The sequence below is a fragment of the Moschus berezovskii genome, chromosome 24, assembly GCF_049115385.1.
Source record: "Moschus berezovskii isolate FMDL1 chromosome 24, NW_MosBer_1.0, whole genome shotgun sequence".
NCBI classification, from domain to species: Eukaryota; Metazoa; Chordata; class Mammalia; order Artiodactyla; family Moschidae; genus Moschus; species Moschus berezovskii.
In genome coordinates this window covers 21,461,689-21,476,297 of record NC_142483.1, presented here as the reverse complement: position 1 = coordinate 21,476,297, position 14,609 = coordinate 21,461,689, and the positions used below count along the sequence as shown (strand labels likewise).

The following is a 14,609-nucleotide window of genomic DNA, read 5'->3' as shown; positions in this document are numbered from 1 at the left end:
GCTTTAAAGCTGTCAGAAAATTAGATTTAAAAAGCTAAATTACCAAACAGATGCTGCCAGATTTGCTGGTTACCAAAACCTCAGAGGACCTTTGATCCCTCCCCCACTCCAAATGAAGCCTCCTTCATGAAGGGATTAAAGAACTGAATCAGGCCAGTTAAATTCTATTATGTGCTTTGCCAATATCTTTCACACCATACACTGATGTCAATCAAAAGAGTTGTGAAAAAACGTTTCAAAAATACTCTTTTTAAAAAACCAAGTTGGTTACGAGAGTTGGCCTTGGTCGCACAGTGATTTTCATACTAGTTTAAAAGGAGGCGCCCTGGCAGTCCACCGAACCCCTTCAATACCTTTTTCACTTTTGTGTTTCTGACTGAGAAACGACGGACAGTATAGCAGGCGTGTATTTTTGTGCTCTTCAGGGTGACAATAATGTTCCCATACTCCTCACTGTTCTCTGTGGGCCAATACTGATCACATTTTCGCTGCAAAAAAGATAAATAAAAAAAGCTACAATCAATACCACAATTCCACTGCTGGTAATGTGGTTTCAAACGGCAGTGTTGAGACACAGGTACAATCATTATGTGGCTGACTAAATCAGGAATAAATGGGCTGGAGTCCTTGCAGGCAGCTGCGACCCCTGCAGAGGTTAATCTTGGGACACGTGTGGGCTAGATCATTTGAGGACTGGGCCTAGTATTTGTGACCATCCTGCATCTCATGATGTCCTTTAAAGAGGGCCTAAGAAAAGTCCTGTATATTTGAGCCATATGAAATGTGGGTAGGATATGTTACCAAGGAAGTTTAAGTATCATTTCAGAGGTTGGCCTGCATTCACTGGTAAAAGAAAGTCTCTTGTGGGACTTTCCTGGTGGTCCGGTGGTTAACACTCTGCACTTGCAATGCAGGGGGTGCAGATAGGATCCCTCATTGGGGAACTAAGATCCCATATGCCAAACCGTATGTGGCTAAATACACTAAGTGGGGGAAAAAGGAAAGTCTCTTGTAACTGTGAGAGCCTTTGTGTTAAAAACTGGTCACCAATTTTGACTCCACGAAGTGAGGCAGTAGTGATTCTGAGTGAGGGACTAGAGCCTGGAACCTTATTCTCTTCCATTCTATTAATTAATTAATATCTAATGTAAGTTTAAAATCCGATAAAGTTAAACTATGACTCCTCATCTTAAAAAAAGGTTCTCTCAGAGATGGTCGAGGTGTTTAAGCAGTCTTTACTCCCCTGGATTTGAGCTACGAGTAGTTCCTTGACTATACTGTGCTTCTTCCACTGTCCCTACCTTTGTCTTTCTTTCCACTGTACTTAGAATGTCCTTCCATCTCTTTTCACGTCTGTGTGACTCTTCTGCCTTCTCTCTCATTGCTTAAGTCTCACCTCAAACATTAGCTCTTTAAAAAGATATCTGTCCTAGAGAATACGTCTATGCATTTTGCAGCATCCTCCTAATTAATAGCTTATTCATCTTTTTTTAAAGACTTTTATAAATGTATTGTTAATCTATCTGAGAAAGACAGATTAACACCTAAAGATGCCCTGTTCACCTTGATCATCATGGTTAACCCACTCTGGTAAGTGCCCACTTTCCTGGCAAGGTGGACACTCTCATTTCTCTGACTCTTTTGACCTTATCAAGTTTCTGCCCTACAGCAGACACTCCACAAGTAATTTTATGAATGAAGGTACATGAGTAAAAGTTCTTACTCTTCCTTTTTCCACAAGGTTCGTAATCATGACAATGATTCCAGTGTTTTGTTCCCAAATCATCCTCCAGAAGTCTTCAAACGTGGACTTTAACGGTCCCTGGGTGGCGATGTAGGCTTTCGCTTTGTTGTAACCCTTCAAAGATGACACAGCACACAGTCAGATGAAAGCAGTACCACAGACCGGTTAATAATTCAAGCGCCTCCCATACTGAATAGGCTGTGTTTTTCATGAAAGCTTTGTGCAGTACGAAAACACATTCAACCGTCTCAGCAGCACTCTTCATTTATCAGAAACAGGTTTAGGAAAACATTTCTGACTTACATCGACATAGTTTGCATTAATGTAGTCGCTGTGCTTAGAGTCTTTTCCTGGTAAAGGTCTTAACTTCACCCTACTGTGATCATCTATAGAGGGTAAGAAAGAAAAAAAGGCAAAAACAAAATGTATGATTCAAAAACTAGCAGCATTCTAAAGCACACAACAAAGCAAAGAGGCAACGTGGCATCTCCCAGAGTGCCCTGGGAAACCTTTTGGCAGAAGAACTAAAACGTCAAAGCGACAGCATTGGGACCCCTCTCCATATCACGGGACACTCCCACCGCATGCTCTGACCTGTGAGTGTTGATATGCAAGAAATGCAAATAGTGGTCCTTATTAGTTCATGTAAAATGATTCAAGATGCAACCCTGTGAAATTCCCTTATCCTACATTTAAAACAAATTTCCAAGATCTTTGATTACCTATGTTCCATCCTCTCTCCACTGATACAGATATAAAAAGGTGATTATTATATCAAGTCCAGGAGATGCCACTCAGCTGGACTCCCCACAACCCCAGCAGACCCTGAGTAAATGAGGGAACTGGAGCCTGCTTCTCAGGGTAATCTCATGGCAGGCATCTGAAGCCCATGATCAGATTGAAGACCTACTTAACCTCTGCCTATGAACAAAAGGTGAGTGCTGATATGTGCCTCTGGTTGTCCAACAGAAGGAGCCTGTATTTATAAGGTAACAAACAGGAGAAAGCTGAGGTCATACTCCCCCCACCCCCACAGCGAGAAAGAGAATGGGCAAAAGCTGATTTACATTTCTATTTATAATCATGATCATAAAAGGCTAGTTTGAAAAGAAGTCCAATGAGTGGATTAGCATGGACATTACTGACCTCAGACTACATCATGCACTTCTGGAAAGCCCTCCACATTCTTGAACTCTGAACTGCTTTTGTGCTGAGAAACGCACAGACTGCAGTGAATCTAAACAGGGGCTGCCTGTTGAATCTAAACAAGGGCCCCACATGAAAATATTCTCTTAAAGCATCCGGATTCAAACTCTTTGTAGCATTATATTGTTACTTCACAGACTGACAAATAAGAACACATATTCAAGCTGCATCCTTCATAGTCAATCAAAAAGGTAAAAGACTGGCTAAAAAAGATAAATACTGGAGGTGGCATACACGTGTGCTCTGAAAGCTGTGATGGTTCCATGAGAAAAGGCTCTTCCTATATTGGGTATCTGGCACATTCATGGAGCAATTCTACTTGTTCCATGACATTTCCATGCTGTTCTCTGCTATATGAAATCATTAACATAGGGGAAGACCAAAGTGATGAGTGATGTGCCCAGAATCTGACCAGGTAGCCGAGATAGTACCAAAACCTAACTCTCTGAACTTGTGAAATAAAACACCTAATATGAATTTGGGAACCTTATACCTCAAGTAAACCTGTGAAAGTACAAACACATCTAACCAGAAATGGCGGTTTTCTGGCAAAATATGATGACTCTTGGGCACATCACACAGAGTTGCTCTGACTTCCTCTTTGCCACATACTTTTAGCTAAGGCAGTGAGGTCAGTAGAAGTAGATGTTGCCGTGGTGGAGAGAGTGACGAGGACACGTGAGGCATAACACATGTGCATATCTCTGCCTGACGTCTATGGTCAGAAATGGGGTCTGTGGATGGACAATTCCTCACAATTTCAGGGAGGTGAGCCTTGACTGAGTGGGTCAGCAAACGCCGCCCGAGTCAATCCATCCAAAGACTGGTGAGAAAAGAAAAGTATGACTCTTCTTCCTTGTTCTTTTTCCTTCTCCTCATTCTCTCAGATAACTAAAACAAATACTCTTATTAAAAAATGACTTTTAATTCTTTTAAAACTTTTTCTAGAAGTAGAACTACACTCACAGATGACATGAGGTTGTACATAGAAACCCTCAGGTCATATAAGACAAGTCCACAGCTAACATCATACTCAATGATGAAAAGCTGAAAGTTTTCCCTCTAAGACTGGGAACAAGACAAGGATGTCCATTCTTGCCATTTTTATTTGTCATGGTACTGGAAGTCCTAGCCAGAGCATTGAGGCAAGAAAAAGAAATGAAAAACATCCAAACTGAAAGGAAGAAGTAAAACTGTCACCATTTGCAGATGACATAACCTTATATACAGAAAACCGTGAAAGACTCCATGAAAAAACTGTTAGAACTAATAAATGAATTTAGTAAAGTTGCAAGATACAAAATCAACATACAGAGATCTACTAAATGTCTATACACTAAGAATGAATTATCAGAAAGATAAATTGAGAAAACAGTCCCATTTATTATTGTCTCAAAAAGAAGAAAATACCTAGGAATAAACTTATCTCAGGAGGTGAGACCTGTATGTTGAAAACGGTAAAGCATTGAAAAAGAAACTGAAGACACAAATAAATGGAAAGATATGCTATGCTCACAGACGGACTAGGAGAATTACTATTGTTAACATGTCCATATTACCCAAATCAGTCTACAGATTCAGTGAAATCCCTATCAAAATCCCAATGCTACTTTCCACAGAGATAGAACAAACAATCCTAAAATGTGTATGGAACCATAAAAGAACTCAAACAGCCAAAGCAATCTTGAGAAAGAAGGACAAGGCTGGAGACATCACACCCCTGGTTTCAAATCATATTATAAAGCTATAATAATTTGAAAAGTACTTGCATAAAGACAGACGCATATATCAATGAAACAGATTAAGACAGTCCAGAAATAAACCCACACACAATCAACTTATTTGTGACAAACAAGCCAAGAACACATAATGCGGAAAGGACAGTCTCTTCAATAAGTGGGGCTGGGAAAAATGGGCAGTCATATGCAAAAGAATGAAACTAGATTTCTATAGTACAACATACATAAAAATTAAGTCAAAATGGATTGAAACTGAATTTAAGGCCTGAAGTCATAAAACTCCTGGGAGAAAACAGAGAAGAAAGCTCCTTGACATAGGTCTTGGCAGTGATCATTTTTAAGTCTGACACCAAAAGCAACAAAAGCAAAAATAAACATGTGGGACCACATCAAACTAAAAAGCTTCTGTACGGCAAAAGAAAGCATCAAAAAAGAAAAAGGCAGCTTCACTGAATGGGAGAAAGTACTTGTAAATCATATATCTGATAAGGGGTTGACAACCAAAATATAAAAACAACTCATACAAATCAACAGCTGGCAAAACCAGCAATCAATTAAAACATGGGCTGCTGCTGCTAAGTCACTTCAGTCATGTCCGACCCTGTGTGACCCCATAGATGGAAGCCCACCAGGCTCCCCCGTCCCTGGGATTCTCCAGGCAAGAACACTGGAGTGGGTTGCCATTTCCTTCTCCAATGTGTGAAAGTGAAAAGTGAAAGTGAAGTTGCTCAGTCGTGTCCGACCCTTAACGACCCCATGGACTGCAGCCTACCAGGCTCCTCCATCCATGGGATTTTCTAGGCAAGAGTACTGGAGTGGCTTGCCATTGCCTTCTCCGACCATATGACCTAGGTATTCTATTCCTAAGTATATACCCCAGGGAACTGAAAATACATGTCTATATAAAACCTTTTACACAAACGTTCATAGCAGCGTTATTAATGACAGAAAGTAAAAACAACCCAAATGTCTACCAAATGAGAAATGAATAAACAAAATATGGTATATCTATATTATGAAGTATTATTCAGGCATAAAAGCAACGCCATGTGTACATTTTAACAACATCATGCTGAGTACAAGCAACCAGACACAAAGGGCACGTATAGTATGATTCCATTTATATGAAATACTCAGAATAGGCAAATACACAGAGAAGGAAAGTAGGTAAGTGGTTTTTAGGGACTTGGGAGCAGGAGGAATTAGAAGTGACTGTTCATGGATAAGGGGTTTCATGTTGAGGTGATTAAAATATTCTAAAATCAGACAGTGGTGATAGTTGTACAACTCTGCCTATACTAAAAACCAATGAAATTAAATTTAAAATCAAATTATCTTTAAAATGGGTGAATTTTGTATGTTATATAAATTATATCTCACTAAAGTATTATTAAAAATCTGTCTACAGTGGCGTGTAACTTTAAACACACTATTTCATGAAACTGGATGTACTGTGTTTCTTATCATAGGGAACGCTAACCATAAACATCTGTGCTCCTGCCCTTAATATCAAAGTGTGTATTTTCAGCCAGTGAGTCAAGTCTTGGTGTCTGTGAAAAGTGGCCTTCCAGCCACAGAAGTGGCCTGTCCTCCTATTAGCCTTGAGGCTCTGTAAGAAGAACTCTTATTTATTTGCTCCTAAACTTCCAGGGTACTCATGGCCCTGGAAATGTTTTGGACAGGACTAAACACATAGGCCACAAGGACTGGAATAAACCAATTACCTAATCTTCGAAAGACTGCTCTGAGATTCAGCTTCCAAAATTCAGCTCTCAGTATTTCCATTTGCATTAAAAGGCTTGGCTCTCACCGGTTACAAACAACGCTAGGATAGCCACATGACATTAAACTTTGGTTCCCAACACTGGATATGAAATCACTTCATGTAACAACAGTAAAGCTCAGTACATTTCCTTCGATTGCCTGATCATGACAACAGAGATCTGGCAGCTTCATGAAACACTCAGGGGGCCGAGGATGTCCCACTTCTTACACATGTTGAAGAAGACGGGCCAATGAGAGGTTAACTTGCAAGTGTAACGTCCCCTTGGCATCCTGATTCCAACTGCTTGCGTTTCAGCTCATACCCAACAGGAAGATTTCATTTCCCTGCAGTTGAAGATAGTTTAAAGCTTATTACTCACATGCTAAAATATTGATGTATCTGTTTTTGTGCTTGTTGTCTGGATGATTGGAATGTTCTGCAGTGATGTTCATATCAGCCGTGCAGCGCTGGACTTCCTAGAGAAGGAAATATACAGGGAGGTTACCAAGATTTTTAGACATGCTTTTAGATGCTGACCAACAGCCAAAGAAAGAAACTATAGCCATCCAAAAGCCCAGAGCCTTTACTTACTCCCCAGTCACTGGCGACCATCACCTCCCCAAACTCAACTTTAGAAATGAATACTAACGTATTCATAACGGATGTATGAAGGATGAAAACAAAATAAAAGGATTTCATTCTTTACTAATTCATCAACCATCCATTTTATTCCAGATCTGACCTAGGCACGGGGATTACAGAAATAGTCTCTTTTTGAATATCTTGCAGTCAAATGGGTGAGAAATACATATGAAAACATGATGACAGTCAAATGTGATCACTAGAAGACAGGCCTGAAGAAACGGATAAGAACACAGAGGAAGGTTTAGATGGGAGATAATTCACCTGGTCTTAAAAAGATGAACAGGAATATTCCAGACAGAAGAATAATCTCCACCATGATTCACAATATGCTTATATTATGGTCCTCACAGCCTTGTTTTATAACAGACTACAAAGTGACTACCCTCAGCCCTGAAATGACTGTGTGTGTGTGTGTGCGCATGTGCGCGCGCTAAGTTGCCTCAGTCGTTTCTGACTCTTTGTGACCCCATGGATTGTAGCCCATCAGGCTCCTCTGTCTGTGGGATTCTCCACGCCAAGAATACTGGAAAGGGTTGCCATGCTCTTCTCCAGGGAATCTTTCTGACCCATGGATTGAACCCACGTCTCTTATGTCTCCTGCACTGGCAAGCAGGTTCTTTATCACCAGTGATAGCTGGGAAGCCCTGAAATGACACTAATAGAACCTAAAAACTGTCATATCTGACTTACCCATACATGGCTCTGATGCACTGATTTTTAACTCTAATTTTACTTACATGATCCTTCTGCAGAGACACAGCCATGGGAGAAAGCAACTCTATTACTTTTGCCATGGATAGAAACATTATCCATTAGCCTAATAAAAAATTGCTAAAAAAGCCAAATTTTTCTACACCATATGCTTCAAATCCCAAGAAACCATTGGTGCTAACTAATAAAGGAAGTCATTTGCAGTGCACAGCTGCGACAAAGAGCAGGGCAAAGTGACATGAGGGGATCAGGAAAAACCTTTCACATGTGACAGATGTAACCGAGTTTACGAGTGTGCAGACTTTTCTTCACAAAGGAGCTGTACGGCAAGTACGGATGACGTCCACAGCATGTTCATCATGCACAATGAAACCTATAAGGAATCGGTTGTCTTTTATATTCACAAAGTACTTAGGAGGGGCTCACCATGATCAAAGAACTAAGGCAAAAAACAACCGGTCACTAAATATTCAGAACCATACTCACAGACACCTGATTCCTGGAGGATGTACACTCACTTTTTCAGAATTGGAGGCATTCCCAGGGGAAGGAAGAATGAGAAAGAACAAAAGGAAGGAAGAAAAACAGCGGGCTTCCCAGGTGGCTCCGTGGTAAAGAATCTGCCTGCCAATGCAGGAGACAGGGCTTTGATCCCTGGTCTGGGAGGATCCCACATGCCACGGAGCAACTAAGCCCGTGCATACACCTGCCGGGCCCTAGAGCCCAGGAACCACACCAAGAGAAGCCACTTCAGTGAGAAGCCAGAGCCCTGCAAGGAAGAGTAGCCCCGGCTCACCGCAACCACAGAAAAAACCGGGCAGCAATAAGACCTAGCACAGCCAAAAATAAATACACAAAATTATTTATTAAAAAACAGGAAGAGAGAGAAGGAAGGAAGGAGAGAGAGAGAGAAAGAAAGAAAAGCCACATCCATTAGTTCAACACATCTCTCTGGAGAAAGTGTGTATTTCATGACAGTGCGTTATCTTTTTTTTTACTTTTACTCAATGTGATAAACTCTGATACCTGCTATTCTATCTAAAATGGTTTATAACCTATAGTTTGGTGAACGCTGGTTTAAAAGGCCTGAAGGCTGCCTTTGGCTGTTTTCTCTAAAACAGACATAAAATGTGAGCGTAATTTAATGAGTCTACTGTTTTAACATCTCTAGGAACAGGAGCCGGAGAAGGCAATGGCAAGCCACTCCAGTACTCTTGCCTAGAAAATCCCATGGATGGAGGAGCCTGGTAGGCTGCAGTCCGTGGGGTCGCTAAGGGTCGGACACGACTGAGCGACTTCACTTTCACTTTCCACTTTCACACATTGGAGAAGGAAATGGCAACCCACTCCAGTGTTCTTGCCTGGAGAATCCCAGGGACGGGGGAGCCTGGTGGGCTTCCGTCTATGGGGTCACACAGAGTCGGACACGACTGAAGTGACTTAGCAGCAGCAGCAGCAGCAGCAGCAGGAACAGGAGCAATGGTAGCCGTACTCGGAATATCTGCCATTCAGGATTGCCTTGAAAGCCCAAGGCGTACTCTTCTGCATAATTTCAGGGGCAGAAAACCTTTGAAAATGGATTTGTATTCCAGAAGACATTAATTCAGCTTGTACACAAACCTGTGAAATAAGCTGACATGCTTTGGTTCCTGGGTTCTGAAGGTCATACCTTTGGCATGTGCCTCTTCTGGGCTGAGCTGTTCAGATATCTTGTGCTGAGATTTCAGCTTTAAATACTTTAGTAGGAGATTTGCCTTATTGATATTTTTTTTCCCATTGTGTGACTCTGACCACACTCACTGGACTGAGGTGGGGCCTCTATTACAGTCTAATGCAATTGGCTGAGCCTGTGTGGGAGCAGCTGTCTGCCCTGTTTAAAGCGGCCATTCAATATGGCCAATCATAATCTGCGCTATCTGAAACCCTTAGTCTGATCTGTCGCCTCTATTTCACTTTTCCAATTATGTGAATGACAGAAAACAAAGAATGGTCATAAATAATGCTAAATCTGATTTTATGAGAACCCAAGGGGTTGGCCTACAGCCTTCTGATTTTGTCTTGTGGATAATAATGTCATCTGTAATTCCTTGCAGTACCGCCTGGTTCATTTAGATGCTGATATTATCATCTGATCCTGGAGTGTTTTTTCTCCAGCTGAACTGGCATTTCAAAGTGAATGTGATTTTAATAGGTGTTAAGACCCTTTGAAGTGACACTGGCCAATAGAATGTGTATAGTACAGTTACTTAGTCAGGACCCAAATAAACAGTTTAAGATTTAAGCTTATTTGCACTTTACAGTCTCTATAACAGAGCTGGAATTCTCAAAATGAATACTATGCGAATGACCAGGACACACCATCTCTGAGAAGAGCCAGCTGAAAACAAGGGATCTACCACAAAGCATAACTTAAAAAATGAACCAGAAGAGAAGAAAACTACAAGTTGACAGATACAGAATTCTTCAGAGATGATACGGGCTACATCACCTCCTGCCTGGAGTTGTAGATGGAGGAGGCTGTACAAAGGCACATGCTGACCTCCTGTCCTCCCATTCAGAAGCTTAATTGGAGGGAAAAAAAAAAAAGCCCAAACAGATCTAGAAATCTTTCAGGTTATTCAGCTTCACAGTGAAGCAAGCTGAGAAGGAAATATTTTGGACCTGGTGACCAAATGTATAACAGCCTTAGTGTCTGAGCTCAGGCAGTCCCCATCTATGTTCAGGAGCCTGTCCTGCACGAGTGTAAGTCAGGACCACAGCGCAGTGCTTGCTGAGTGTCAGACACGGAGCTGGCCCTCACCAGGTACCGGTCACACCATCTTCCGGCCTCTCCTCCCCTCTGCCCAGGCGACCACTACTGCTGCCCTGGTTTTCTTCAAAGGCTGCTTACCTATATTCTTCTCTTGTTCAGACACCTCTTAGAGAGATTCCAAACCCCCGAGTCAGGCTTTCAGGGCCCCCACCTATGTACCTCCTCCTTCCCAACGCAGGACAGTTTTAACTCGGTGCCCTTTGAACAGCCTTCACTGCTCAGGAAAGCCTGTGCTCCTCTTCATCCGCCTCTAAATCCATATGTCTTTATCTCAAGTGTCTGCCTTACCCTGCAGAAAATCAACCCATCTCTGAAGAAACTATCCCAGTGTCTATCATCCTGCAGCTGGTCTATAAAACGGAATTATTTCACCCTGTACCACTTGGCTAACACACTTTTTTCCTCACTCTTCATAAAAGCCTCAACTTAAAAACCTCAACTTCATCACCTATGCTTTCTTTCACGATAAGGGTTTACAAAGTTTTCCTTTGGGTCATATAAGACCCACACTGGCATTCTGTCACTGAGGCTCAGGAAACTGCCAACCTGCAGGCAGCCTTCTTTCTGCAGTTTTCTGCCTCCGTCAGGAACTCCCTAAGTATGTGTCATCAGCAACAAGAGGACTCTGCATCTTACATAAGGCAATTGTGGCCACTGGCCCCTTGCTGCCTGGGCTCGGGTGGACAAAGCTTTGTTCTCTTGACTGAAGATGAGCAACTGGCCCAAACTCAGCTGAGCTGGAGTTAATTTTAACAGACTGAATCCCCCAAAGGATCTTGTCAAAGGGGTATTGGACCTCTGGCCTCATCTCTGCACTCCACTTTTAAGCCTGTGATGTTCCTGACCCCTGCCTATTAATTCTGCTGACCCACAGGGCCTTGCAGCTCCCCTGATTTTGAAAGATTATATGCTAGCACCGAGCCTCTGGAAGCCTCCTTGATTATGACCTGGGAGGCGGGGGGAAGAGTGAGGCTGAAGTCAGCTAAGGTAGCCAAGGGAATAGTTACTGAACACTATCCTGACACCAGGATTGATGCTATTTCCAGGGACTGCAAAATCTGCTAGAGGTATAATGTCCCAGCTTTTTAACAGCCTCCAAAATTTATCTGACAAGGACAAAAAGCTTGCATTCAGCATCACCTCTAGACAAAGACTCAAAATTACCAGTGAATCATTTCTCATTCTCCTGTAAGCAGCAAAGTTCTGAACACATGACAGGTATTCACCATTTTTTTTTCCCATTTCCCTCCACGATCTGAAAACAAGATGGGGCAAATAATAGAACTTTCGCAGAAAAACCCAATCAAAATTCCTAGCAGCCTTTCTCCTCTGCTTTCCTGGCAGAACTTCATTCTTGGATTGGCACTTCTTTTGCTTTGCCTTCTTCCTTCTTTAGCTGTGTTCACTCTGGTCTCCCCCAACCAAAATGAACTCTCTGAGGGCAAGTTCTCTGTCCAGTCCATCTTTGTGCCTTATACCACATCCAGAGAAAGGCAAGTATCCGTAACTGTAGAATGACTGGCTTCAATGCCTTTTCCTGGGCCAATTGGAAAACACCCTGATGCTGGGAAAGATTGAGGGCAAGAGAAGAAGGGGACGACAGAGAATGAGATGGTTGGATGGCATCATGGGCTCAACAGACATGAGTCTGAGCAATCTCTGGGAGATGGTGAAGGACAGGGAAGCCTGGCGTGCTACAGTCATGGGGGCACAGTCAGACATGACCGAGCAACTGAATTGGGCAAATATGAACTGTTAAGTGGTTTTCTCTATAATCTTAAGATTCATTCTTGGACTAATTTCAGGCCTCTATTCAGAAGTTATGTAAGATTTTTGTAAGTCAGATTCTCAGCCCTTTGGGAAAGCTCTAGACCATAAAGATCATGTATTGGGCTCCCAGTACTCTTAGTCGTGGGATGGGGTGGGGGGTGGGGTAGCTCCTTTATTCTAACCTCCGTCTTCTACTTTTTTTGCCAAGGAATTTACTGGTCCATCAGCTGCATGATCAGTTTTAGATAATCACTCATCACTTGGTTAATTCTCCTCACTATAGAATACTACCTACTTAAATGAAGAGTCTGGACGGCCTTAGGCTTAAACACGTGGGCTTGAATCAGAAAGCTTTGGTCTTACTGATCAGAAAGTGGTCCTACTACTACCACTTCATTACTGAACTAACCAATGCCTCAGTCTTCCTCATCTGCAAAATGGGGACAAAACATCTCATAGCTCACGGGGGTTATTTCTGAGGAATGAGTGAAATAATCTGAGCAATGGTGCCAAGCAGATACTGGCTGTAATTACTCCACATAAAATGACCTGGAAATCTGGAGTTGAGGCTTCTACTCTCTTAACGTGATGAGGGTTTTGTTTTATTCTTGTTGAATTACACAAAATCTCTTGTCCTGACCTTATTATTATTGTTATTTTTTATAGTCCATGACTATCTCTTGTCTATAAAATAGCCTTGATAGGGGAATCTCCTTGTGGTCCAGTGTTTAGGACTGCTGAGCACTTGGGTTCAGTCCCTGGTCAGGGAACCGAGATCAAGCTGCGTGGTGCAGCCAAAAAAAAAACAGCCTTGATAGTTTGTTAAAGATCCTATTACCGTTTTCTTTTTTAGCAGAGCTATGCAAAAGGAGCATACTGCTGTTTTAAAATACTTCAAATTTCTCCTAAATTAGAAGACCGACAATACAGTAGGAAGCTTTTCTACTGTCTCATTTCCTTCTCTGCATGACTGTCTTACCATTCTTTTTGGAAGAAAGGATGTTCCGGCTAAGGTGAAGAGCCCTGACTCGAAACCTTTCAAACCAGCACAGACTTTGAGATAACAACGACAGAACAAAGCTACCCTTCTCCCCGCCCTCCCCGTTCCAGTCCCAAACACACCAGGTGATAAGCTACAGACTTCAATATAGGTGACAAAAGCTACAGCCGCAGTAATTTTTTTTTAAGAATAGAAATAGGGTGCAGATGCCCAGGATTTGTTAAGAGGCGTGATTTTGATGCAGTGAAGCCCATTTTAAGTCAGAGCCAGTTTACAGAGGTGTAGCTGATTATTTTGAATAATTAAATGGTGTCAAAACCAGCTGTGATGAATAGCACTGGGGTCTCCAATCATAAATAATTGAGAAACTGGAGCTGCATTTGATCATCCTGATCAAATTCTCGTCTCGAGAGGATGAATGTTTGTCTGGAATACCATCAACATTGTTAAATGCCTCAATATTCTTGCTCAGTCATCCAGCCAACAGTCAATTGAACTAAATCACTTGAACACCCCACACATGTGCTGTCCTCATGAATGCAAAATGCCTGACTCCACACACTGTGCTCTGTACTTGGACAGGCACCTTTTTTGGGGTCAGCATCTAATAGCCGCATTAAGCACTTGACACTTTTTTTTTTTTTTTTTTTTGCTTTTTCCAGGAAACATATGACTCTGCAGATTACATCAGAGGGGTCCTTCTCTCTACCACCCTTGCTCTGCTTCTGCTCCAGAAATAAAACAAAGGACCAAAAAGCTAGGAGAGGGATTTCCTTTAAAACAAGTTGTCAATATAATTGCCTATGGCCTTCAGGGACCCCCAGATTTGCATAGAAACAGGGCTTCTGGTCTTCTTTTTTCTCTCTCCTTCTCTGTGCGGAAATAATTGAGCCTTCTATCCGTATGGCTCCTAGGTGATCTCCAAGGGCTTCCCTTCCATTATTCCAAGTGAGCGCCGGGACCAATTTTGTGAAAAGAGGTGGGCAGGTTAGCACCCTCAGCGTCATTTCCATTTTAAAGGAGAAATGAGACAGAAAGGAACTGACTTACCCACAAAGCTAGAAGACAGCTGAGCTGCCACGAAAACTTGGCCCCCTCAGCACCACTCGTGCTGCCAGAGACGTGCCTCAGTGAGGCGCCTCAGTGAAGAAAAGGGCAGTCTGTTTAATAGCTCCTCATTGACACCCTGTCACTGCCGAGCTGGCACGGGACCCGGA

The 14,609-nt window shown here is 42.3% G+C and overlaps 1 protein-coding gene across 3 annotated transcripts in view; it reads right to left on the bottom strand.

Moving 5' to 3' along the window:
• The window catches only part of PTPRG (protein tyrosine phosphatase receptor type G), a 771,055-nt gene that overhangs the window by 30,863 nt on the left and 725,583 nt on the right, over positions 1 to 14,609 (bottom strand). For all 3 annotated transcript variants that reach the window (XM_055414236.2, XM_055414235.2, XM_055414238.2), the window contains 4 exons: positions 6,834 to 6,930; positions 2,048 to 2,130; positions 1,724 to 1,858; positions 354 to 488 (listed from right to left, as the gene is read on the bottom strand). In XM_055414236.2, the coding sequence (XP_055270211.2) occupies positions 354 to 488; positions 1,724 to 1,858; positions 2,048 to 2,130; positions 6,834 to 6,930 (450 nt within the window). The remainder of the gene's footprint in view (positions 1 to 353; positions 489 to 1,723; positions 1,859 to 2,047; positions 2,131 to 6,833; positions 6,931 to 14,609) is intronic.